The sequence below is a fragment of the Eptatretus burgeri genome, chromosome 2 (assembly GCF_056783735.1).
Source record: "Eptatretus burgeri isolate ZD-2024b chromosome 2, Ebu_testis_v1, whole genome shotgun sequence".
Classification (NCBI taxonomy): domain Eukaryota; kingdom Metazoa; phylum Chordata; class Myxini; order Myxiniformes; family Myxinidae; genus Eptatretus; species Eptatretus burgeri.
In genome coordinates, this window is record NC_140962.1 from 158,004,895 (window position 1) to 158,032,198 (window position 27,304).

Below are 27,304 nucleotides of genomic sequence, written 5' to 3' on the forward strand. Positions count from 1 at the left end.
GTTTGTCTGTAATCACGTATAAAAAATTCTGCAGAGCACAGTTATCATTGGAAATTTTTGTAACTTCGCATATAAGAGGCCAATAGAGGTCCCTTTCAGTGCACAAAATTTTTAAGGTCAAGGTCAAAGGTCAAGGTCACTTTGTCGCAAATCAGGGGAGTTGACGAAACCCTTATTTTTTGAGTAATTTTCATCGGATCGTCTTCAAACTTCATGGGAATATAGTTCATGGTCTGGTGCTCAGCTGATTAATTTTTGGTGGCGATTGGCCTTGACCTTCATGGTTCGCGCCTGAGGTCAAACATATTTGACCCCAAGGTCAAATTTTCAAGTTTTAGGAACCATATCGTGTGGTACCTCAAATTGAACACCTCGATGAGTGCTTTCTGGATATGTCAAGCTTGAGACATTATGACGTCATTTGGTGACGTTATGAGGCAAAAGCATATTTTTCATGGTTACTCTGTAGAACGATTCTCATCGGAATCTCTCGTAGGCAGATATTCCTCAAGGAGTCGCTCCTGGTGGATAGCAGCTCTGTTCACCTCAGTGTGACCTTAAAGAAGTCACATGTGGTCACCTTTTGGCAAGATACAGGTCACCCTGCAGGTGACATTGGTTTATCTTGTTAGTTTGTAGTACCCAGTTGAATCAAGGTTTTGAGTTGTGTCGAGCCATATTATATGTGAGAGTAATTTATTTTAGATCCACATGATGAATCATTTCTCCTGACACAAGCGGAAGTGATTATTTTTGGTATTGTTTATGAACAGTATGTTCTCACCTCCCTTCATAAATGAATGTTTAATTAACAATCTGTAACATATTAATGGAAATAGTATAATAATTTGAACGATGTTTCGTGTTACAATGAGCTCTGAAACAACAATCGAGACTTCTCAGTCCATTAAAATTACATATTCTTCCCGACATCTTTGTTCTTGTTCTTTGTCCTTTCACACTTCTTTCCACTTTTTTCAAAGCTCTCTTTATTGGATCCTCGTGGAGGATCTCTGTCTTACTCACGTTGTTGTTCTTGTGGACTTTTTTTGTTTCACAGCCTCCAGTTTTCATCGAAACTTCCTGAAACTTGGCATATATATGTAAAAATACCCTGCGCAGACAGGAATGATCTCCGATTTTGAAAATTCCTCCCAGAAAAAAAGTTATGACGTCAAAATATCTCTGCTAATGGAAATCACCTAAAAAATTATCTCCGAAACTGGGCAAGCTTTTTGAATTCTGTTTGCGGGAATTGAACAGGGCATTAGCAGAGATGAAGTAACGCACATATGATACATCACTATGACGTCATATCAATTTTTATGACGTCATTCCTATTTTTGACATTTCTTGTTTCACAACCCAGAGTTTTCATCGGATCTTCGTGAAACTTGCCATGTATATGCAGAAAGCCCACGCACAGGCAGTAACCATCTCCGATTTTGGAAATTCTTCCTAGAAAAAAAAGTTGACGTCATAATATCGCCGCTAATGGAAATCGCCTATACCATTATCTCCGAAACTAGACAAGCTGTTTGAATTTTGTTTGCGGGAATCAAGCCGGGCATTAGCACAGATAATTTATCGCAAACCTGATACATCACAATGACGTCATACTTGTTTTTATGACGTCAACATTAAGAGGACGAGGATCTTAGCTCATTCGAGCTTGTTCATTCTAATTCTTGCTTTTTTTTCTTTTTCCTCTCTTTTCCTCTATTTCTTTATCTATTTCTCCATGAAGAAGTGAATTCTTGCAGAAATTTTTCTCTGAGGTTCACTTGGCTGTGTTTGGATGGGTTTGAGGGTAGTGTTGAGTCGCAGCTGAAGCCCGAATCCTGACCAGGTTCCTCCTGATGACTCCATCTTTGTTTTTTACTTGTTCGGATTCCTTCTTGTTCTTCCGCTTCATTACATCTTCATTTTCAAGTTTAACCCCAAATTGAATTTTCCTTCACTTGGTACTTCTCAATGATGATGTGTTTAATTGTATTTATCTCTTCACTCAACTTCTCATGTTTTTCATTCCCTTCCACAGAGAGTGAGGTTGAAGAAAGAGATTGTAACTTCCTGACAAACCGACAATGTGTTTGCCGTGAAGGTTTACTCAGGAAAGGAAACGAGTGTGTGATGGAAGGTAAGGAAACAATGGTCGTGTGTAGTTAGAGATTATTTAATATGTGGAATAAAGGCAGTAAGGATTGAAAGACAAACAAAATGAAAAATGTAAACATAAACATCAACGCTGCGTTTACAACTGAGAAGTTCAGAGGAGAATATTAAGATGGTAATGCTCCCTCTGGTAGGTCAGGTCAGGTCAGGCATCGGAGCATGCACTGGAGCAGAGCGTCACTGCATCCACTTTCTGGGAGTACTTCAGGGGCCTCCATCAGGCCATCCCCCAGGCAGATGCATGGCCCATCCCCATCTCCTTGAGATGTTGATCAACCTGCTGCAAAGACGAGGCATGAGGTCTGTCCATTGGCCTCCTCCACTCACGAAGCTCTCTCGCTGAGAGAATCTGATGATCAGAATCAGCATCAGGAAAACCAGCCAAATGTCCATACAGCCAGAGCTGACGCTCATGGACTATGCAGGTAACAAATCTCATTTGAGTCTCTCTCAGCAACCGCTCGTTGAACACAAAGTCTGAGCCACAATTGCCAACGATTCTCCGAAGAGACCTTGCACCAAAGGAATTAAGTCTCCATCTTAGATCACTGGTCAGATTCCAAGTCTCACATCCATAGAGCAAGACTGGAAGCACCAAGGACCTGAAGACTTGGAGTTTTATCCTCCTGCACAGGTACGGACAGCACCACAACCCATGATTCAGTGAATCAATGACTCCCCAAGCCTGATTCAGACATCTATTGACCTCAGGCTCACAGCCAGCAGAGACATGAATACCAAAAATGACTGCATCATCTAAGAAATCAAGGTCAGAGATATTGACATTTAATTCCTATGCGAAGCACTGCAGCTTGATCTCTCCAACATCCACCCCAGAGTCCAGTCCATACAAGCGCTGCAAAATTTCAGGGCAGTACACACACCTGACGAATTCCAGTAACAACTGGAAATACATCGGAGATGGTATCACTCTAACTCACAACACTCTCAGTACCAGAGTATAGTTCAGACATCACATTGATCAGTTTTGGTGGCACACCACGAAGACCAAGAATCCTCAAGAGTGCATCCCAATTCACTGAATCAAATTATTTGCAAAAATCAACATAGGCTGCAATCAGCCCCGACCGAAAGTCTCATCTGTGTTCGGTGAGGACCTGAAGGGCAAGGATACGGTCAATCCTTGGCCTCTTTGGTGTAAAGCCTGACTGCTCTTGGCACTGATACTCAAGCAGATGGTGGCAAACCCAATAAAGCATTATCTGAGCAAAAAACTTGCCCGGCACTGAGAGTAGCGTCACCCCTCGGAATTGTTGCAGTCCTGGCAATCACCCTTCCCTTTCCAGAGAGGGACAACAAGGCCCCTCTTCCAGTCAGTTGGGATGATGCCTGTATTGCAGGCAGAGCACAGAACTGCATGAAACGACGAGTACAGCATTTGCACCAGCATTGAGAAGTTTAGTACGATGCCACAGATCCCAGAAGCTTCACTCCATTTCAACCGGTTCACCGCAGCCTGTGTTTCCACAAACAAAGGTGGATCACAGTTGATTTGAGCCTCAGCAATAAGGATAGTAGGACCCCTGACATATAATTCAACAGCTGGTGGATCAACCTGGTACAGTCGCTCAAAGTAACCGGCCCAGCGGGCCTTCACTTTGGTCTCCTCTGTCAAGAGCCTAACACCCTCCACTGTCACTGCAGTACACAGAGGGATGGGCATGGACGAACACAATGCATGAGTTCTCCCGCAAGCATGACAATCACTTGACCACAGGTGATGGTTGACCCCACAGATTCCTCACACACATGCCTCCTTGTCCACCCTCAGCGCAAGTACAGATTTCCGCCTCAATTCCTTGAAGAGCTCAGCTCTGCCATTAAGCTTGGCCCTGCGACTGTGGTCAATGGTTTCCCGTGTCCCTTGAGAGACAAATTCCTCTTTGCCCAATGGTGAGTTCCAAGACATCCACTGGCAACATGAAGCATTATGGTCTTGAAGGCACAACACAACTCTTCAGGACATTCCAAAGCACCCAGACCCCCAAATCCCAACTCAGCCTGTTCTCAAACTCCTCAGCTACCCCCACATCCTGCAGCATGCCAACATCCAACCTTGACTGGGATGGTCCCATTCTCCCAGATTTAAGGTGCAACTTCAGAGTTGCTACAACAAGCCGGTGGTCAGTATTATGGAACTGAGCACTCCGGTAGATACTACACTTCTGTATGATCCTCCAGCGACCATCAACGAGCACATGGTCAATCTCCTTTGCCACACCACCAGCTTTGAAATACCAAGACCAGCGCTGAGCCTGTGGGCGATGAAACTATGAACCAGCCACCCAAAGTCGATGATTTCATGCAAAGTCAACAAACTTAGTGCTATTCTCATTCACAGTTCCAGACCCATTTGGACCAACACACGTCTCGTCACCATCCCTATCAGTTCCAATCGATGCATTTAAATCCCCCAAGACGAGAAGAGTATATCGTTTGGGGCAGTGATTAACCACAGACTCGAGCGTGGTATAAAATGCGTCCTTCCCGGTGAGATCACTGCCTCAGTTGAAGCAAACACAGAGACGATGGAAATGACAATCAAGGAGTGACGAATCCTGCATTTCAAAAAAAGCTTGTTGACCGGTGTTACCTCAATTGTCATCGGAGTAAACTTATTGGACACAGCTACAGCAAATCGTTGGGCATGGTAACCATCAGAGAGCGACCCGGCCAATAGTAGGTGTAACCACCCATCATGATCTCGATGCAATCCGGTCTCTGAACCTCAGAGGGTGCTGCAATACCGATGTCCAAACGCTTGAGGTCAGATGATACAACAGAAACAGGTTATCATCCTCTCCCAGGTAAATGACTTTCCAGGCACCCACTTGAAGGGATCGCCTCATGTAAACCCCAGGAGACCGCCGGCTGGTGGATGACACGTCAGCTCCACCCCGACACACACGACCGCAATCTGACCCGGGAAGGTTACCCCGTGGTTTTCCTCCTGTCATCAAAGAGTGGGGGTCCCGAAGACTTTGCCCCAATACTGTCATCACGTTTACAGATTGGGGTCAATGGTTATGCCACTTGTGTTATGTCACATTTACAGATGAGAATTGCAAGTCCTTTCTCTGCCCTTGCTGGGGGGAGGGGGGGTGGTGGGATTGTGAGGTATTACTTTTTTCCATGACCCAACAATCGTACAGACATGATATCAAGGAATATATAATAATAAAAATTAAAAAGAAAGTAAAATACATCAATCATTTTTATCCAACTTTCCCGATTCCGACTTTTAAATTAACCATCCATGATGTCACTGATTAAACTGCTGTTTGTCATCCTCCCTCCAAAAGGTGAAAGTGTTATTCCATCCCATATATGGATTTGGGTATCTCTGCTGATTGGATTCCTCCTGATCTCGTTGTTGATTTTCCTTTTTGGTGAGTTTTGTGATGTTATTGATTATGATGTTGTTATCCTTGGGATTAGGGATGTTCTCAGTGTAAGAAGAAATAATGATTTCGAGCATGATGTTGTGAACTCTCAATGAAAGTTAACTCTGAGGCTTAAAATGAAAATGAGAGAATAATACAGGAACTACAAAAGCTCTATAATATCGACATTACTTTATGATTCCTGAATTATCTGAATTTACTCTCCTTCATCAAAATCAAAAGCAGGGTAGAGGGGCAAATACAGGGAGAGTTGGGAAAATATGGGATATTGGGAAGAATGAGAGTAAGGGGAGGATGCAGGGCGTGAAGAAGTTGGAGACAGCCACAAATTCTCAATCATGGAAATGGATGGAAAAACTGGAAACTACCTGGAAAAACTGGTAGATTGAAAACTGAAAAAAAAAACTAAACTGGAAAAACTGCAAAGAGAACAACCACACTGAGACTACTGCCCACACCCACCACACTGAGAGTATTGCCCGTACTTGTCACCCCCAATCCGCTGCACTCGCACTGCCACCCGCACACACTCTACTGCCGATTCCACCCACACCTGCCACACTCCCGATGCCATCAACACCACCCCCCCCCCACTTCCAAGCATGCTGTGGACCCATCAACCCCTTTCAGGAAACTCCCCTCCCCCCACCCTCTGACAATCCCACAAAGCTGATATCTCTTTTCTCACTCCATCTACAAGAGTCCTTAAATGTGCCATCTCAACCCATTTCCTGAAGAAAACTCCCCTCCCCTCCTTCCCTGATGAAATCATATCATGTTGAACAAGATCATCCCTGTGATGAGATCATGGGTTTGAGAGCTCCATGTTGTACTGATGATGAAACTTTCTGTACAAGGAATGTGTAAATCATCTTCTTATCTTTATTCTTCTCTTTTCAGTACGAAGACGAAGGCGCCGTCGAAAGGTCTGCAGATCATTTTTCCATGTTATCTCATTTAATAAGAGGTTCAGTAAACTGAATGATAACTTTGTATTGTTTAATATCCTTCATTCAATGACTTGTTCTGTGTTGATGAAATCTGTCAAAACAAATTTATAAATTTATCACATTGATGGATGATAACCTTGTACAGGGTTTTCATTTCACATAAGTTTGTTATAATGATGATTTTATATTAACCACATATTTGTTATCAGAGTTTGGATGAAATTTGTTGGTTTTATTTGTGAAATCTTCAATTCGCTCCGCTTCATGCCAGAAACAGACTTTGTTGGTACAATACATGTTGTTATTGTTGTCGTTGTTATTTGTGGTGGTGTTGTCTGCAGCCGATGCTGCTTGGCTGCATCATTCTCTGGAAATGCTGCTGTGCAACTGATGCAGTACTCCTGTTACCAGTGAGCTGGTCCTCTTTTTTCCGACCTCGGAAGAGTTACAGGCTGAGTGAACCCACCTGGTGCTATTTCAACTGGGGTGGGGGGGTTCCACCATCATTCATGACTCTCGGATTCAGATGCTGATTCCACGATCATTCGTGACTCTCGGATTCAGATTCAGATTCCACCGTCATTCGCAACTCTCGGATTCAGATGCTGATTTCACCGTCATTCATAACTCTCGGAATCAATTTCGATTCCACCGTCATTAATGACTCTCGGATTCAGATGCTGATTCCTGCATCATTCACGACTCTCCGATTCAGATGCGGATTCCACCATCATTCGCCACTCTCGGATTCAGATGCTGATTCCTCCACCATTCTCGACTCTCGGAACCAGATGCTGATTCCACCATCATTCACGACTCTCTGATTCAGATTCAGATTCCACCGTCATTTGCAACTCTCGGATTCAGATGCTGATTTCACTGTCATTCATTACTCTCGGATTCAGATTCAGATTCCATCATCGTTCGTTACTCTGATTCAGATGCTGATTCCTGCATCATTCACAACTCTCAGATTCAGATGCTGATTCCACCGTCATTCACAACTCTCTGATTCAGATGCTGATTCCTCCACTATTCGTGACTCTCGGATTCGGATGCTGATTCCACCATCATTTGCGACTCTCTGATTCAGATGCTGATTTCTCCACCTTTCACGACTCTCAGATTCAGTTCTGATTCCACCGTCATTCGCGACTCTCAAATTCAAATGCTGATTCCACCACCATTCGCAACTCTCAGATTCAGATGCTGATTCCTCCACCATTCACAACTCTCAGATTCAAATACTGATTCCATTGTCATTTGTGACTCTCGGATTCAGATGCTGATTCCACCGTCATTTGCAACTCTTGGATTCAGATGTTGATTCCATCATCATTCGCGACTCTCGGATTCTGATTCCACCGTCACTCGCAATTCTCGGATTCAGACGCTGATTCCACCATCATTCGTGAGTCTCGGATTCAGATTCAGATTCCACCGTCATTCACAACTCTCGGATTCAGATGCTGATTTCACCGTCATTCATTACTCTCGGATTCAGATTCGATTCCATTGTCATTCACGACTCTCGGATTCAGATTCTGATTCCACCATCATTCGTTACCCTCAGATTCAGTTCTGATTCCACCGTCACTCGCAACTCTCGGATTCAGATACTGATTAAATCGCCATTCGTGACTCTCGGGTTCAGATGCTGATTCCACCGTCATTCGCGACTCTCGGATTTAGATACTGATTCCACCGTCATTCACGACTCTCAGATTCCGATGCTGATTCCTCCACCATTTGCGACTCTCGGATTTAGATGCTGATTCCACTGTCATTTGCGACTCTTGGATTCAGATCCTGATTTCATCATTATTCGTGACTCTCAGATTCAGATGCTGATTCCTCCACCATTCGCAACTCTCGGATTCAGATGTTGATTCCATCGTCATTCGAGACTCTCGGATTCAGAGGCTGATTCCACCGTCAGTCGTGACTCTCTGATTCAGATGCTGATTCCACCGTCTTTCTCGACGCTCGGATTCAGATGCTGATTCCTCCACCATTCGTAACTCTCGGATTCAGATGCTGATTCCTCCACCATTCGCAACTCTCGGATTCAGATACTGATTCTCCCATCATTTGCGACACCAAAAGTTCTCAGAATGTTAAAGGAGTTCAGTGGGATTTTGAAGGAACTATTGGAGAAAAAATTATTTGAGGAAACACTTTCGAGGGAATTGTGAAGCCTAATCGTCGAGCCTTGTTTGAGTGATTCAGAGGAAGAAGGTGGAAGTGTTCATGAAGATGAAAACGTGGGTCACATGATCAATACAGCTTGGTAGAGTTTGATTTTCCGTTCAAGTAACAGTCCATAAGAGAGGAATTTTGTATTAATTGATAAATCCATTTATGTATTACTCAAGCATTCAATTAGTCGAAAAAATTTAAATATGCATTTCAATAAAATAGACATTATCAGAGCTTTTTGACTTGCACTCCTTCAGATAAATCCACAATTTGATGAAGAAGAAGCACCAAGCTCTCATTTTTGAAGTTACAATGTAATGTCCTCAACGTTGATTGGTTGAGAAAAATAAATGATGGGATTACTTGATTGGTGGAACCAGAGAGCATCATGAATCATGAGGAGGTGGAAATGAACCTTCATGAATAATGATTCAGAGGAGATGAATCACCAAAGTACAGGTGGAAATATAATGCAAATTCGCTGAGGGCTAGAAGGGGGAGGGGTGGGTGTGGTTTTCATGATGACTCAACGTTGACCGTGGTACAGTTGTCACAGTCAAGCCATCATCGTCAAAATAGATATAAAGTTCGGAAAAATTATTTCTGTCTCCAAAGAATATGGTTGGTTGTCCTGATGAGTGTGGTCCCCATTGCGTCCTCTACTCAGGATTATGAACCAGCTGATGTGATATTGCTCTGCACGTAGAGGATTGTTCAGTAAATGGAAACCAATTGCAGAGCCGTACGGAATAGTTGTCGTACTGTGTACATTCTTGCAAGCCTGAGTTGGTTGTCTCTGGTTGGTTGACTGACCCCTTATTTGACCGCTCTGTTTAGATATCCACAAGATCGAACCATCTATTTTGTTCCATAACAGTGCTCTGTAAAATGTTCTGACCATAAAAGTGAACATTTTGGAGGCCCGATCCATACTCCCGTATTTTGGACAAACCTCGTCCAATTTCTGGCAAATTTAGGGAGTTTCGGCTATTGGTGGAGCATGAAACCATCTCGGTTTGTTTTGCTATACAAGCACCAAGGACCCATCTACTCGGCACATTCGAAAAATATTCGCCTTTTGAGTTGAATCGTACTGAGATGTCATCCGGATACAGTACGGATATGGTCGTCTACTTCCGAAAGTGATGTCACCGCTAATCTGAAATAGAAGAAGAAGAAGAAGAAGAAGATTGATTATAATCACAAATTTACCTACTTTATAATTCGGAAATCGGAAAGAGACACAGCATATCTATTTTGTAGGGTATCAAAGGTCGACAGATTAGCGTCAAAGTGGTTTGGGTGTTTGGGTTCCCCTTTAATCCAATACTGTACATGATTTCATGTGAATAGTGTGAATGAGCCCTCAAATGTCAGGCCTGGCCAGCCGGTTTGTGGAGACTTGGGCCAAGCTTCCCCTGGCTGACCCCACAATACCGTGTGAACAATTGCAGCCATTGACGAAGAAGAAGAAGAATAAGAAGAAGAAGAAGAAGAAGAAGAAGAAGAAGAAGAAGAAGAAGAAGAAGAAGAAGAAATGTGAATGAGTCCTGAATATTACTCATAAAAGGGTGAAAATACAATTTATAAACAAGAAAATGAGCAATCAGAAATTTCAGACCCTCACCAGGACTTGTTTTGTGTGGCGTTTGTGTAGTTTTCTGTGGTGTATTTTGTGGGGGGTTTAAGTACTGGTGTGTTACTTAATTAATAAGAGACAATTAGAACTGTCACCTTTTAACTGCTGGCAGTGATGACCACGTATCAAGATGTCCAGCGGAGACTGTTGTTGGCTGAGTGGTAAGGGTGGCAGCTTGGGATCCTCGGGTCCTGAGTTCAAGCCCGGTCGGCCGCTGAATTAATACACCAGGGGGTTGACTCAGCCTGTCATCCTTCCGAGTTCGGCAAAACGAGTACCAATTCCAGTGTGTGTACTGGTAGAGGGCACTGCATCAGCGACACAGTCGCGCTTCAAGAAATTATAGCTACCCTGGCAGCCAAGCTGCCATACGACCACCACCAAGATGTCCAGCTTTGATGCAACCCCACTTTAATCGGACACATGACCCTGACCCATTACTTTTTTATTCTCATTCAATTGAATTTAGAATGGGATTAAAATATATTCAATTAATATCAAAAGGAAGACCAAATAGGTGGAGTCCTGCATTCGAGTCATCAGGAGGAACCCGAACCGAACAATCAAAAAGCAAAGATGAAGTCATCATAAGTAACCTGTAGGGATTCACATTTCAGCTGTTACTCAACTACCCTCAAACCCATTCTGGTACAACCAAGCGAGCCTTATTCCAAAAAAAAAAAAAAGCATTTATAAAATCAAAAAGAACTGAGATCACCAAAAAAAAAAGAAAAAGTTCTGGCTGCCAGACCATGTGTCCGATTAAGTTGAAATTTAAAGCATGTATCCCTCATCACTACTCCATCATAATTGTAAAGTTTCATGTTGCTTGATTAAGCAGTTCCAGAGGAAACATTATTTAATATTTTTCTTCAATTCAATATGGCTGCCAAACCATGTGACCTATCAATTATTCCTCTGCAAACTTGTACACCCAAGGCTTGGGAAACATTTGTGTGAAGTTTCCCTTCGATCTCTCCAGCCTTTCTGGAGAAAAAGATTTTTTTTATTGGTTTTAGGGTATATGCAATATGGCTGCCAAACCATGTAACCTATGATGTCATATGTGTGAACTCTTTGTTCCTCATGGATAAGCGGTAATACTTGTAAAGTTTTGCCTCAACGTGTTCAGCCACTTTAAAGAAGACTTTGAAGGTTTTTGTTTTTAACAAAAACAACATGGCTGATGATTCACGTGACCGATGACATCATCAACAAAATTTCTGCAGACCATTTTATCACGAGATGACCCTCAAATTTTTCATACTGATTACATGTCGCGTTCTCTATATGCAATTATGACGTCATAACTAAGGCTACTATGACGTCATAAAAAAGTCACTTATTCCCGATGAGGTTTGTTTCAGTTTTCCTTGGTGTGGTTTCAGAGATACAGAGGTCCAATTTTTCCCCTTTTTCCAACATGGCTGCCACACCACGTAATATAACCTATGACGTCATAATTATGACTAATTCTGCTTGAGTAGTGGCACCTCTGGTGAAAATTTCGTCTCAATCCAGCAAGTAGTTGTGGAGAAAAACACAAACGTTCTGTGTGAACAAACAAACAAACAGACAGACCGACAGACAAACAAATGGACCCAAACACAATACCCTCTCCTTCGGTGATAGTAAATATAATTTTATTTGAGTTTTGGGGTAAAAGGATAAATTTAAATTTACACATTAATATCCCGTAAGGAAGATACAATCATGTGCATTGTCTAACCTGCGAAGTTCATGAAGGGTTGATGTCATGTCAGAGTTCCATCAACTTGGGGACGTTTTTTTGATTGACCAACGATCCAGTGTTGAATCAGTTGATGATTGATGTTTTCTATAAAGCTGCTGCAGTGAATTATTTAATAATTAATTCCTTGTGTAATCCGAGTGCTAACTCTTTCTCTCTGTTGTATTGTCTTTTGTGCCATCCACATGTCATGTGCATGGGGAGGATTTCCAAAGTGTTAACTTTATTTTTCAACAGGTTATGGTTCGTGGAGGAGTTGTAACAAAAGTCACGTGATGCAGAGAAATACAGGAGACAACACCGGACTTGTCCAGACAAACAGACACTGAGCCTGCGATCCCAGGGCACCCAGGATACTGACAATGCTGTTTATCTGGCATTGCTTTTCTCTCAGGACTTAGCAGGGCAGTTGAGGATAACTTCCCTCCTCATCATGGATACACAGCTATGGGGATTATCCCCACTCTACATTTAAACAATGACCATCAAGCAAGGAATCAGCATGTTCCATTGTTAGTCTTTGGTATGAATCGGCCAGGGTCTGAATGTACCCGACAGACCCCACACTCAGGGTGGACACTCTATCCATCACACCACCAAGACAGTCTGCCATCGAGAACTTCCCTATCATTCTCTCTTTATTACAGTAATTCAGATGTCATTTGAACCATTGTATGTTTCAGCTGCCATCGATCGAGCACGACCTCTCGTAATAGTTATGGTCGTTTTGTGCTCCTCTTACAATGTGTTTTGGGATATTTCTACCTTTCATTCATCCAGCAGAATTTATAGGATGACTCAAAACCAACAACCTACAAATGGCGGGTGTTATTTGGAACAACATTCAGCCTGCACTGTGCCATTTATTCTCTACAGTGGTGTGGGTCCACGGGTATCCCTGGCTACAAAGATGTGAAATGATTGACAGATCAAGGTTTCCACAGAGACAATTGTGTGGACTGTCTACCAACCATTGCTCAAATTGAAGAGTTATTTTCAGGATTCGGGACAACTTAGCTGAGGGAGGTGTTTTGATAGATTATTTGAGATTTTTAGAGTAATTGAGATTCGAAATTGGACTAACTTTCCTCGTCTCGAGGAACTTTCCTCGTTTCCCCGAGACCAAGTCATGTATTCTCAACTTTGGTTCCTCTTTGGACAGAAGGACTCCCATAAAGCCATGATTGTCCTGCAGTGGGACTTAGATTAAGATTAAGTCTGGACTGCCAGCATACTCCACCATTGTGAGCTCTTGAGTGCATTCACGATCCAACTGACAATGCAGCACCTCCACAGAACATTAACCAGTGAATACGACCCCCTCGGTTACCTGTCTCCTATAACAGGTAGGGCAAAGCTCATCATACAGGACCTATGGAGAGAAAAGCAAGGTTGGATGCTCCAATTAGACACTGATATTAAGCAGGCATGGGAAATGGATTGATTGTTCTCTTTAGGTACCATTCCTCGTTGTTCCACATCTCTTAATGTCAACTCTGCAGCTGCCGAGGGGGAACTATGTGTCTTCTGTGATGCATCTAAGAGCAACTGTGGTGCAATTACATAGCTTTGTTTGACAGACCCAGACCAGGATGTTAAAGTCACTTTTCTGGGCCAATCCATGGAGAATTGAAGCATCAACTCCACATACCAAGACAAGAGCTCTTTACAGTTCTTGTTTGACCTTAATTCAGCCATCTGATTCATAAAGAACCCACCCTCCTCACGCCAATGTCACTAACTGTCCAGTGACTCATCCCCTGCTGGCCTTGCTCCAATCAGGCTCTTGCTGCTTCAAGGCTTTGTGGGTAGTCATGTCATAGAAATCGAGCCGAATGACCATCAGCAAATTGCACTATATGGACGGCAACACAATCTCGCCGATGATCTCACCTGAGGCAAACACACTGCACGTGTTACAGTTGGACTGTCGAGGGAGCCATGAATCTCACTTTCTTTCAGAATCGCCTGACAAATGGCCAAAGCACCCCACTGCAACCAAAGCAAATGCAACACAATGAAGAGGAAGATATTTGACCTGAAGGACTGAGATAGCTGTGAGGTGTGGTGATACCACCTCTGACTGATTTCCAGTTGTTATTGGAGTCCCTCAGGTGTGTGAACTGGCCCCCACACTTTTCAGCGATTGTGTGGACTGGATTCTGGGGAGGATGACAGAGAGATCAAGATGCAGTGCATCGTTTGGGAATGTCAAAATCTCTGACCTTGATTTCGCAGACGATGCAGTCATCTTTACGGAAATTCTTGATATCACGATGGGGGCCATCGTGGTGCTGATTGAGGAGTCGGAATGGCTGGGATTATTGGTTTTCTGGATCAAAACTAAGATCAAGGCTTTCAATGACATCTTGGATCGAATTTATTGTCTGTTCCTGTTCGTGGTGAGGATGATGAGGTCAAGGAGAGTTTCACTAACCTTGGCAGTGATATTCATGTCTCTGCTGGCTGAGTCAGAGGTCAACAGACGTTTGGGTCGGGACTGGGGAGTCATGGATTCATTGGATCATGGGGTGTGGCGCTGCCCGTGCCTGTGTGGAAGGACGAAAGTCCGAGTCTTCAGGTTTTTGGTGCTTCCAGTCTTGCTCTATGGATGTGAGACTTGGACTCTGACCAGGGATCTGGGATAGAGATTTAACTCCTTCCACACTTGGTCTCTTTGGAGAATCCTTGGCTATCGCTGGTCGGACTTTGTGTCCCACAAGCAGTTGCTGCGAGAGAGACATTACTTTTGTTACCTGTGTAGTCCATGAGCATCAGCTGTGGCTGAATGGACATGTGGCTTGTTTTCCCGACACTGATCCTGCTCAACAGATTCTCTCAGCGAGGGGGCTTGTGAGTGGAGGAGATCAATGAGCCGACCACGTGCCTCGTGTTTGCAGCAGGCTGATCGGCATCTAAAGGAGATGGATATGGGCCAGGCATCTGCCTATGGGATGGCCAGATGCAGGCCTTTAGAGTACCGGTAGAAAGTGGATGCAGCGACGTGCTGCTCCTGCGCATGCTCCCTTACCTGACCTGACCATCCATCCAACCATTGGGGACCATACTCTGTGCAGAGCGTTGGTGCTGCCCAAGCAGTCTCCTTGGCTATTGGGCACAATTCTGGATGGGTCGTCACTCCGACACAGGATACGAGCATGCTGGCACTCATTTTCCTGATCTCGGAAGGATGACAGGTCGAGTTAACCCCACCTGGTATTAATTCAACAGCTGAGCAGGATTTTAACTCAGGACACGAAGAATCCCAAGCACGTCGCCCTCACCATTAAGTCAACACAGGCATACTCACCTGACCTTCAGTATCAAATACATAAGCTGGCTAACTATGAGCAGTGATGTGAGCTTTTGGGTGCTGACATGCGAGCTTATCAAGGAAACAATCCAAGTGACGGGACTGATCATTGACAAGCACAGACAAAAGACTGAAAAATACAATTCTGACAGGTACAAACTGATGCCTTTCTCAAAGTCACTTCTCCATTCGAAGGCAAGGATTTCACGCAGGCTCGCCAATGATCAAGACTTGCTTCCAAATATTGTTTTGAATCCTCGTTCATCAGAGTTGATGGCAGTTTAGGACCAGCAGATACAAACTTTTTTTGGGGGCATCCAGTCTTGTTATAGATAGGGCATTGCATTATGAAACTGATAATTGCTCACCTTGACGATCACATCTCCCAGTATAAGTGTGAAGACCAACAAGGCAAACCACACAAAAGGAACTGGATTCTCCAAGGCTTACGAACAGTCCGCAAGCACCAGCAGAAGTTCCTCGAGAGTTGGTGTTGGAGGGCGAAGGCACAGGTTACAAGACTGGCAGACTTGACCCCAACCCATGATCATCGACACAAACCTCACTTTGATTCACCTGTCATGAACTGTTTTGGTTAAATTACTGTGATCATTGGTGACCAAAACGAAAATATATGGGGTGTAATATTTCAATCCCTCACTACCTTTTACTTATTTACAGGAGTGAGGTTGAGCTAACAATGGGACAAACATCAAGGGAATGAATGAACAGGGAAAACGAGGGAGGAGGGGATGAAACAATTAATTTATCATCTTGCTCTCTCGAATGAGGAATTGTCTCCCTGCGTCCATGATCTCATTTTCCTGCCTTCTTCTTCTTTTTCTTCCTCTTTTTATTTTACTTATTTAATGGTCACAACTATTCCCATGCTCTTGTGGGGTTGGCTGGGGAAATTTTGGCCCAGGTCTTTCATGAACCGGTCGGCGAGGCCAGACGTTTCACTCAGGTTAAGACAGGGATTTATAATTTGTTCAGGGTGTCGGCGATCACGATCCTACTCTTCACAAGGGACACCGTGGGATCTTAAACTTCCACGAACTAATACCGGTAGATGGGGCACCTCGTTTGACGTCCATCCGGGAGATGGCACACACACTGATTAATCACCCTGCCTGTGAAACTCCAGGATGACAGCGTGCCAACCTCGAGGGCCTACACCATCCTGTGATCCCCATTCCCCTTGCTTGATTATTTAAAATACATTGCACGTCATGATATCATGCTCTCACCCATGCACATACATGATATCTTCTGCACACGCTCATTGTTTCCAATTCTGTTCCTCTCCGGACCACTGGTTTATGATTTTGTGTTATTCCTCCTTGTGTGTATCCATCCCCTCATGCCCATCATAAGTTTGTGAACTTGCTGCCCTTTCTTGCTTCGCTCCTCCATGAACCTAAACTCTGTCATAAAGCAGATGGGAAACAGCTTCGAGGCCATGTAAGGAATGGGGTACTTTGTGATGCAAAGCCTTGCCGAGGAAGTACCAACCCAATCGTTTATAGCCTGGTCAGGAATCCAAACGGGAATCTGTAATTCTGGAATCTGTAGTTTGTCTTACTCTTAAAACACACTCTTGGAGAACAGATCTGAGGACAAAATGCTCGTCCTGTGGTGTGTTCTTAACTGGGAGAAAACTTTTCCCTTTTTTCATCTTTACACCTGTAATTGCTTTAAAATGTATTTTTAAAATAACACCTGAGCTCGTTTCAGAAATCTCTGTGGTACAATATGTTTTTATTGTACAATGAAAGAAAATTTCTCCATCATTCTAATCACGTACATTATCCCATGTTCCCTTTGTACAGGATGAAGCTTGTGCCAGGTATTCAAAGATTAGGAAATCCAGCACCGAATTGGTTTCTTTACTAACAGCGTAAGTGAATGTGTGGATAATGTACCAGGACATTACTAAAACTAGTTTAAATAATAACTTTACAAAACAACAAAACCTCTGTTTACTCATTGTTTGTGTTGGCCAGTTCGGAATCCTCATATTATCACTTTGCTTGTGGTGCTAAATCAGTATTATCTGAGAAGGTGTTACTTTGTCCGTTTTACTGTATTTTTTTATGTGCAAGATCTCAACTAATTGGAAGAAAGTCAACATACTGATAGTGAAGGGCTGAGGGGCCACAGTGGGACACGAGTGAGGAAATTAAAATACAGGAAAAGAGGAAAAAAGAAACAGTCATGTGCCTGAAAGAGGGTTTTTTGTGTTTGGATGTTATGAGGTAGAAAATATCATGAGGGAGATGAAGGATGAAATGAGATGGGAGAGTACCACCTGCCACAACCATGGAGAGAAAAATGTTCTGGAACAAAATTCCAGAGATTCCATGAATGGGGAAAAATAGGAACAAGAGATTAGAGGTCCACGGGAAGCCTGTATTTGAGAGTTTGATCAGTCGTGAGTTCTTGGAAGAAAACATGGATCCTGGACAAGATTGGAGGGCAGTTTGGTTTGTACTCCGTTTTCTGATATGGTCGGTTCAGGAGAGTTCATGACTGTCAGTGATGCCTCAATATTCAAGAGACTGAACTTCTTACAGTTACTGACTGTGTAAATATATTGGTGGGTCTGACGATCTTTCCGGAACAACAGGATGAGACAGTGAGATTTTACAGGATTGAATATTTGGACAATATATGTCCAATGATTCAATCCGAACCACTTGTTTAAGATTGAGGGCCTTTAACCATTGTTAAGAGAGGAGCAGAAGCATGTCCAGAGTTGTGTGACTGGGATGGAATCCAAACTAATGGTTTGAGATGAGGATGTTTGGAAACAGGAAAGAGTTGATATCGGAGGTAAGGATGCATTCCATGACTTTACTTGGTATTGGAAACAAACTCACTGGCCTATCGAGGGTAGGGTTTGTTTTTAAACCCTTCTTGTGGATGGAGGTGATATTTGCTGACTTGTATGTCGAGGGGAGGTGGACAATAGAGGACTGACTGAATAAGCAGATGTAAGAGGAGCAAGAATAGAACATAACTAAATATCAGTGATCACCAAGGGTAATTTGCCTCCCCTGCCTTCCCCTTGGTGATCATGCACTTCTTACCCTTGGCCAGCAATCCAAGGATTGCTATATATTTTTTAGACCACCATGTGACCTTGACCTTCAAAGTGTCGGGATAGAGTGTAAATTCATAAAATGTGTCCCCATCTACAGTCTATCCATAAAACTCAACATCATGAGAATCAGAGGAAAATTTTTAATTGGGTCAAAATCCGAAAAAAAGTATGTCAAGGACACAAATCAAATAACAGGTGCACAACTTCAGGAAAGATGTGCTATTATAATGCAAGGACATCTTGGAAGGCCATGCGGTCTTGGAGATTCCGCGTTGGCAAAATTTGGCGATGAAAAAAAACACATTTTCTTCAGACCGACATTTGACCTTGACTTTTAACTCGGAGGAGTATTATGTAAATTAAACATAAATGCAGCTTTCTCTAAGCTAACTAAACTCGGTTATTTTGTTCTGATCGTACAAACCTTCGAGTTGTGGTGAAAAATGTTAAAATATCTATGATTAGGTTATGATCTTGAAATTAGGTCAAGGTAAAAAAAATAGGTCAACTCCATGAAGTTTCTTTTCACATTATTGATGCAAATTTTATTTTTGAAAGTCTCAACTGGCTCTAAGATGAAGTTCGAAAATTGAGGCAGCTCAGAAATTGGGAGTGCAGGAAGAAACTATAACGGCACTCGGTTGAATGCATAACTCCGTCAGGCTGAACAGTTTACGTTTTGTATCCCACGGACAGGCCAGAACTCGATCCAGAACTCCAAAATCGAATCGGCTTGTTCTTGTCACCTCCACAACTCATCCACCAAGTTAGTCTGAATCCGTCCACAACTTTTTGATAGATCATGCTATATATCGTTTTTGGCCTGATCTTTCATTGGTGAAGAATCACTTATTTGGATTAATAAAAATTCTCGTTTGCTGATGCGGATCCAGGTCTTCACCAAAATCAAATTGATTAGTCCTTGTCATGCAACTCTCGGTTTCTGAGGATTGGGACATGGATTTTGGGACAATGACAGGGAGATCAGGAGAAATGGTGGACGTATTGGTCAGAAGAAGAGTGGACATATGTTGTGTGCAGGCATCGAGATTGAAGGGAAGTGGTGTGAGAATGGTGAGGGGTACGCAGGGACAGAAGTTCAAGTTCGTGTTGCAAGGGTGCCCGGAAGGTGTGTATGCTGTTGGTGTCCTGTTTTCTGAGGGGTTTGTCGACAGTGTGGTGAGTGTGACGAGAGTGAGTGAAAGGTTGATGATGGTGAGAATGGTTATTGGAAAACTCTTAGTGAATGTCATCTCGGGATATGCCCTGCAGTTTGGTCGGAGCGATGAAGAGAAGGACAAGTTTTGGTGTGCGATTGAGAAGTTGATGGAAAACGTGAAAGATGAGGAAGTTGTTGTGGAAGGAGGATACTTGAATGGACATGTGGGAAGGAGTACAGATGGTTTTGAGGGAGTCCATGGGAGTTACAGATATGGTGTGAGGAATGGAGAAGGTGAGAGTATTTTGGAGTTTGCTGATGGGGTTGGTTTGTTGATTTGTAATATTCAATTCCAGAAAGTAGATAATAAGCTTGTTACGTACATGTCAGGTAGATCGACGACAATTGTTGACTACCTGTTGGCGAGATAGGAGGAACCTCCGGGACACAAAGGTAATCCCGGGGGAGGAGGCTATTTCACAGCACCACTTGGTTGTCTGCGACATCAGGAATAAAGGTGCGAGGAGAGATCGGTGGGTGAAGTACCAACCGTGGATGAAGGTGTGGAGGTTGAAAGAGGTGACTGTGAAGGAGGAATGAAGAGAGAGGTTGAGGAATGGTCGAGGATGATGTGGTTGAACTTGAAAGTGGTTGGATGTCAATTGAGATAGTCTGTTGGGAGATGTTGCTGAGGTATGTGGATGGACAAAGGACCATTTTTGTAACATCAGGTCAGATTAGATCTGTGACTTGCTGCAGGTACCATGTAAATCTGTACTAACCTGTTCCATGTTCCGGTTGTCGGCAACTAAACCATCTTTCCCACCAAGTTCTTGGTGAGGAGGGTGGATGACATGGGCACCCAGCAGGATTAAAAACAAAACCTGTCAAAGGGTGGAGGAGCTACTTGTGAGCCAACGGCCATCCATATCTAGTACCCAACTGTGTCTGCAGATACATTCCTGTGGTTGCGTTACTTTTTATGAGGGGGTTGGTGGCAGGATTTGCACTCTGCCCACCGCAAAACCCTTCATTCTGCAAAACATATGAAAAGCACAAAAAAAAAAAATCTGAAAACCCACTCCATGGGAGTCCCTCTTGTGCAGCTGACCTTTGCAGGGTAGCTCACCGGATAATGGGATTGGGGCAAGGCCTTTGGGACCCCCGATCTTTGAAGATAGGAGGGAAACCACAGGGTAACCTTCCCGGGTAAGATTGCATTTGTGTGTGTCGGGGTGGTGCTGAGGTGTCGTCCACCAGACAGCGGTCTCCTTGGGTTAACCTGAGGCGGTCCCTCCGGGTGTGTGCCTGGAATGTCCTTTCCCAAAGAGAGGATGATCACCTGTCTCTGTTATCATCTGAGCTCAAGCATTTGGACATCGGTACTGCAGCACTCTCTGAGGTTCAGAGACCGGATTGCGATGGGATCATGGCGGGAGGTTACGCCTACTATTGGTCTGGTCACGATAATGGTTACCATGCCAAACCAGTTGCTGTATCTGTATCCGAGAAGCTGACTCCAATGATAATTGAGGTAACACCGGTCAACGAGCGTATTATGAGTCAAAGGATTTGTCACCCCTTGGGTGTCATTTCCCTGATCTGTGTACATGCTCTGACTGAGGCGAGTGATCTCACCATGAAGGAAACATCCTATGCCACGCTCAAATCTGTGAATGATCAGTGCCCCAGGGGAGATACTCTTCTTGTGTTGGGGGATTTCAATGCTTCGACTGGAACTTATAGGGATGGTTATGAGACATGTTTTGGTCCCCATGGGTCTGGAACTGTGAACCAGAATAGCACTGTTATTTGACTTTGTAGGAAGTCATGGACTGAGGGTGGCTGGTTCATGGTTTCACTGCCCACAGGCTTATTGCTGGACTAGGTACTCCAACGCTGGTGGAGTGGCAAAGGAGATTGACTCTGTGCTCATTGATGGTCGCTGGAGAATGATCCAGCACGGCAGGGTCAACCGGAATGTTCAGTTCCTCAATACTGACCACAGGCTTGTTGCAGCAACTCGGAAGTTGCAGATTAAATCCAAGAGAATGGTACCATCCCAGCCGAGGCTGGAACTTGGAAAGCTCAAGGAGGAGAGAGTGGCTGAAGAGTTTGCGAACAGGCTGAGTGGAGATTTGGGCGTTGTGGGTGCTTTGGGGGATCCTGAAGAGTTGTGAAGTGATTTCAAGACCACCGTCCTTGATGTTGCCGGAAGATGTCCTGGAACTCACCTTCGAGTGAAGCTGAATTTTGTCTCTCAATGGACACTGGATGCCATTGACCAGAGTAACAGGACCAGGCTGAATCGTAGAACTGAGCAGTTCAGGAAGCTGAGGCATAAAACTCTACGTGCATTAAGTGTGGATGAGGAGACTTATGTGCGAGGAATCTGTGAGGGGGTACAGCATCACCTATGGTCAAGTGATTCTTGTCCTGCTTATAGAGGAATTCACACATTACATTCCTCCAAGCCCATCCCTCGGAGTACTGCAGTTAGAGCAGAGGGTGGTGGGCTCTTGACAGAGGAGTCCGAAGTGAAGGCCCGCTGGGCCAGTTACTTTGAGCGGTTGTACCAGGCTGATCCACCAGCTGTCGAGTTGGATGTCAGGAGTGTTACTGTCCCCATTGCTGACCCTCCACTCAACTGTGGTCCACCTTCGTTTGTTGAAACAAGCTGCGGTGAACCGGTTATCAATGATGTAAAGCTCCATGGATTTGTGGCATCCATGTTTAACTTCTCAAGACTCGTGGAAATGCTGTACTCATGTCGTAGCATGCAGTTCTGTGCTCTGCCTGGAACACAGGCATCATCCCAACTGACTGGAAGAGGGGCCTTGTTGTCCCGCTCTGGAAAGAGAAGGGTGATCGCCAGGATTGCAACAACTACCGAGGGGTGACGCTGCTCTCTGTGACGGGCAAGGTCTTTGCTCGGATAATTCTTGATTGGGTTCACCACCATCTGCTTGAACACCGTCGTCCAGAGCAGTCAGGCTTTACACCAAAGAGGTCAATGATTGACTGTCTCCTTGCTCTTCGGGTCCTCACCGAATGCAGATGAGAGCTTTGGCAGGGGCTGCTTGCAGCCTATGTTGATCTCTGTGAAGCATTTGATTCAGTGAATCGGGATGCCCTTTGTAGGATTCTTGGTCTTTGTGAGGTTCCACCAAAACTGATCAATCTGTTGTGTGGACTATACTCTGGCGCTGAGTGTGCTGTGAGATGTGGTGATTCCATCTCTGACTTATTTGCAGTTGTTACTGGATTTTGTCAGGGGTGTGTACTGGTCCCACACTTTTCAGCACTTGTATGGACTGGATTCTGTGGAGGATGTTGGAGAGATCAAATTGTGATGCATCGTTTGGGAATGTCAAGATCTCTGACCTTGATTTCACAGATGATAGTCATTTTTTATGGAGACTCTAAATTTCCTTTTGAGGGCTCTCGAGGTGCTGAATGAGGAGTTGGAGCCACTGGGATTGCGGGTTTCCTGTGTCAAAAATAAGATCCAGGCTTTCAATGACATATTGGATGCTGCTTTCCTTTCTGTTCCTGTTTGTGGCGAGGATGTTGAGGTCACGGAGAGATTCACTTACCTTGACAGTGATATTCATGTCTCTGCTGGCTGTGAGCCAGAGTTCAACAGACGTCTGGGTCAGGCCTCGGGAGTCATGGATTCACTGGATCGCAGGGTGTGGTGCTGCCAGTACTTGTGCAGGAGGACGAAATTCCGAGTCTTCAGGTCCTTGGTGCTTCAAGTCTTGCTCTATGGATGAGAAACTTGGACTCTGACCAGGGACCTGAGATGGAGACTTAATTCCTTTGGTTCCAGGTCTCTTCAGAGAATCCTTGGCAATCGCTGGTTGGACTCTGTACCCAACAAGTGGTTGCTGAGAGAGACTCTATTGAGATTTATCTGCATCATCCATGAACATCAGCTGCGGCTGGATGGACATGTGGCTCATTTTCCTGACGCTGATCCTGCTCACCAGATTCTCTCAGCAAGGGAACTTCGTGAGTGGAGGAGGCCAATGGGCTGACCATGTGCCTCATGGTTGCATCAGGTTGATTTGCATCTCAAGGAGTTGGGGATGGGCCAGGCATCTGCCTGGGGGATTGTCAGACGGGGACTCCTGTGGTCCTCGTGGAAAGTGTATGCAGCGATGCGCTCCTCCGGTACGTTCTCCCATACCTGATCTGACCTGAGGCACTTGGAAACATGGTTTTGGGATTATGAAATTGGAAAGAGGATTGAGGAGAAGAGGAAGAAGTTCAATGAGTGGCAGAAGTAGAAGTGTACGGTGATAGAAGAGGCTGCGTATGAAAGTTGTATGGCAGCCAAGGAGGCTGGAAAGAAAGAGGTAGCAAGGGCGAAGGATGCACATGGGAAAATGCTCGGAAAACGTTTGGATTTATAAGAGGGTCAGAGAGTGGAATTTAGGATTGCAAATCAGATAGTGAAAGAGAGGTGCGATGTGACGGGGGTTAGTTGCTTGAAGGATGAAGTGGGACAAATTGTTGTGTACCCAGATGGAGTTGAAGGAATATGGAGGAGATTATATGGAAAGGCTGTTGAATGTAGAGAATGACAGAGATGGCAACATCGGGGGCAATCCAATTTTAGGACCGGCAAGGAAGATAACTGAGAAGGAAGTTGAGGAAGTGAAAAGAGAAATGAAGAGTGGAAAAGCAGGAGGGCTGGCGGGAGTTGTGCGATGTATGTTGAAGGCTGCAGGAAGTTGGGGTGTGAAGAGAATGGCAGAGATTTGTAATGCAATGGTGAAAGAAGGCCGCATTCCAGTGGATTAGGAACTGAGTCCCCTCATCCCTTTATACAAGGTGAAAGGTGACCCTCCAGACTGTGGCTTGTATAGAGCGATAAAGTTACTGAAGCATGGAATGAAGGTATTGGAAAGGGTGTTGGAGAAGAGGATAAAGAAGAAAGTGAAGATTAATGAAATGCAGTTTGGATTTATGACAGGAAGAGGAACAGCAGATATGATTTTTATTGTAATGCAGTTGCAGGAGAAGTACATGGAGAAGAGGAAGAAGTTTTTTTTGGTGTTTGTTGATCTGCAGAAAGCATTCGATCGGGTTCCACACAAAATATTGACCTGGGCATTGAGGAAGTTAGGGAGTGGAGGAATGGTTGGACAGAGTAGTGATGGAAATGTATGAGAGAGCACACACAGCTGTAAGGATGAAGGACAGGCACAGTGGTGAGGTTGAGGTGAAGGTGGGAGTGCATCAGGGGTTGGTACTAAGTCCACTACTATTTGTAGTTGTGATGGAGGTGCTGGCTCAGAGCGTAAAGGATCGGTTACTGTGGGAGTTGTTGGATGCAAATGATTTGGTGTTGAGTTCAGAAAGTAGGGATGGACTGAAGGTAAAGATGAATAAGTGGAAGGAATGTCAGGAGGCAAAATGTTTGAAGGTGAATATCAGAAAGATGAAGGTGATCGTAAGTGGTAAAACATGTGGTGAGGTGGAGAGAACTGGGAAGTGGCCGTGTGCTGTGTGCAGGAAGGGTGTTGGAGTAAATTCAATCAAATGTACAATGTGCGCTGATTGGGTTCATCAAAATGTAATGGTGTGAGAGGGTCTTTAACCAGCGTGGTAGCTACATTTGAGTGTAAGGTGTGCATAGAGGGAGTTGCCTATGGAGGAAATGTTGAGTTGGATTTTGGAGAGGGCATGAAGTTGGAAGGTGTGAAAACATTTTGCTACCTCAGAGACATGCTGAATGAAGAAGGTGGATCAGACTCGACGATAGCTGCTGGAGTAAGATGTGCAAGGAAGAAGTTTCAGGAACTGAGTGGCGTGTTGATGAGGAGGGGAGTGTTGTTGAAGTTGAAGGGAAAGGTGCATCCTGCATGTGTGAGGAGTGCTATGATTTATGGAAGTGAGACAAGGGTAATGATCGTGGAGCAGCATCGAAGGCTGGAAAGGGTGGCTGTGAGAATGGTTCGATGGATGTGTTGAATATCGTTTCGAGAGAGGAAGACAAATGATGACTTACAGAAGATAATGGGAATCGAGCCTGTGATGGATGTTGTAAAGAGAAACAGGTTGAGATGGTTGAGTCATGTGTTGAGGAAGGATGAAAGTGTCTGGGTAAGAAGAGTGAAGGAAATGAATGGAGAAGGAACGAGAGGACGGGAAGACCGAGAAAGACTTAGCTTAAGGTGGTGGAAGAAGAAATGCAGATAAGGGGGTTAACAAGGGAAGATGCAGAAAATAGGGCAAAGTGGAGAAGATTGTCATGGGGCCTATAAGGCTATCCCCCACTACAGCAGGGAAAATAGCCTTTAAAATGTCTGTTGTATTAACCCATCCTGTCCACTACGTTTCATCCGAATCAGTCCATAACCATTTGAGATATCATGTTTTTTATATCGTTTTTGGCCCGACCTCTCAATGGTGAAGAATCACTTAAAAAATTATAGTGTCTTGCTCCGTATACAACTTTTTAGGATATCCTTTTCACAGACAACATCAGTCAGATAAAATCAAACAGACAGACAGACAGGGGTGAAAACATAACTTCTGCTCACCTTTGGTGGTGGAGGTAAAAAAGACAACAAATACAAATGGTGGTTTCGTACTCTTAAGGGTCGAATAAACTGGGGTAACTTTAACAATTGGGGGCATAAATTGTAGAAACAAACCCGACAACAGGCACTGCGTAAGCCTCCCACTATCTGACAGGGGGAGGCTCAACTATTTGAGAATAAGGGCACTGATGCCATCTGAGCCCATCACAGAAGCAGGATCAAGACCTGATTGAACTTTTTTTTATTTTCTCAGGTGAGAATGACAAACGCAAAGTCTAGTAGAGAGTTTGAACGTCCAGGTAAGATGGGGATTGAGTGGGAAGGGTTAGGTGTACGACATTTGGAAGCAAGGACAATTTATCCATTCTGCCTTATCTCTGGCAGAGTCTCCAATTCAGGAGTTTGAGCTGAGGGCTGAACGAATGCTGGCTTTCAGGATACACAGTTTGATGTCTAATCAAGGGACAGCAAACTCATCATGCTCACCCTGCCTGCAAAACACAAGCATGAAACTTTGTAGCTGGGTGAGATTTGAACCCTGGCAAGACATCCCACAGGTCTGACCTGTCTGTTATGGTGAAGTGATTCATCACAGCAGATTCCAATAATCTTAAAGCCCTTGGTTTCCATAGCGTCAAGCAGAACAAGTGCAAGGCAGGGGAGCCAGCCCAGAGGGGAAAGCAGAACTCCATCAACATGCGGATGAAAGCCTTGTGGGTGGAGAGGAGATCAGGTGTGCCAAGGAAGGAATTTGAACGATGGAGGATACCCAGTTGACGGTTGGCTTTGGAAGCCAATTTTGAAATGCTGTTTGTCTAAGAAACATCACGGCTGATTGTGAGACCCAGTTGGCTGAATGATCGAACTTCCTCAGGGGGATTGTTCAGAGAGTAGAATGGAGGGTTTGCCAGATGGTCCTTTTGAAGAGAGATGGTGAGAGTGTGAGATTTGTCAGGATTGAAAGACATATTCCAAGCGTTTGACCAACGTGTGAATGTTTTTTTTGCAACGTCTGAAGAGAAGGAAGAGGCTGC

The 27,304-nt window shown here is 44.3% G+C and overlaps 2 protein-coding genes across 2 annotated transcripts in view; both read left to right on the forward strand.

The window, feature by feature from the left end:
• Positions 1-27,304, forward strand: part of LOC147033690 (NACHT, LRR and PYD domains-containing protein 12-like) — a 1,146,930-nt gene that overhangs the window by 123,243 nt on the left and 996,383 nt on the right. The gene's annotated exons all lie outside the window — the stretch shown is intronic.
• Positions 1-27,304, forward strand: part of LOC147033691 (NACHT, LRR and PYD domains-containing protein 12-like) — a 178,380-nt gene that overhangs the window by 82,338 nt on the left and 68,738 nt on the right. The window contains exons 5-8 of the mRNA XM_085871811.1: positions 2,042-2,140; positions 5,499-5,585; positions 6,501-6,526; positions 17,284-17,351. Coding sequence (XP_085727937.1) covers positions 2,042-2,140; positions 5,499-5,585; positions 6,501-6,526; positions 17,284-17,351 — 280 coding nt within the window. The remainder of the gene's footprint in view (positions 1-2,041; positions 2,141-5,498; positions 5,586-6,500; positions 6,527-17,283; positions 17,352-27,304) is intronic.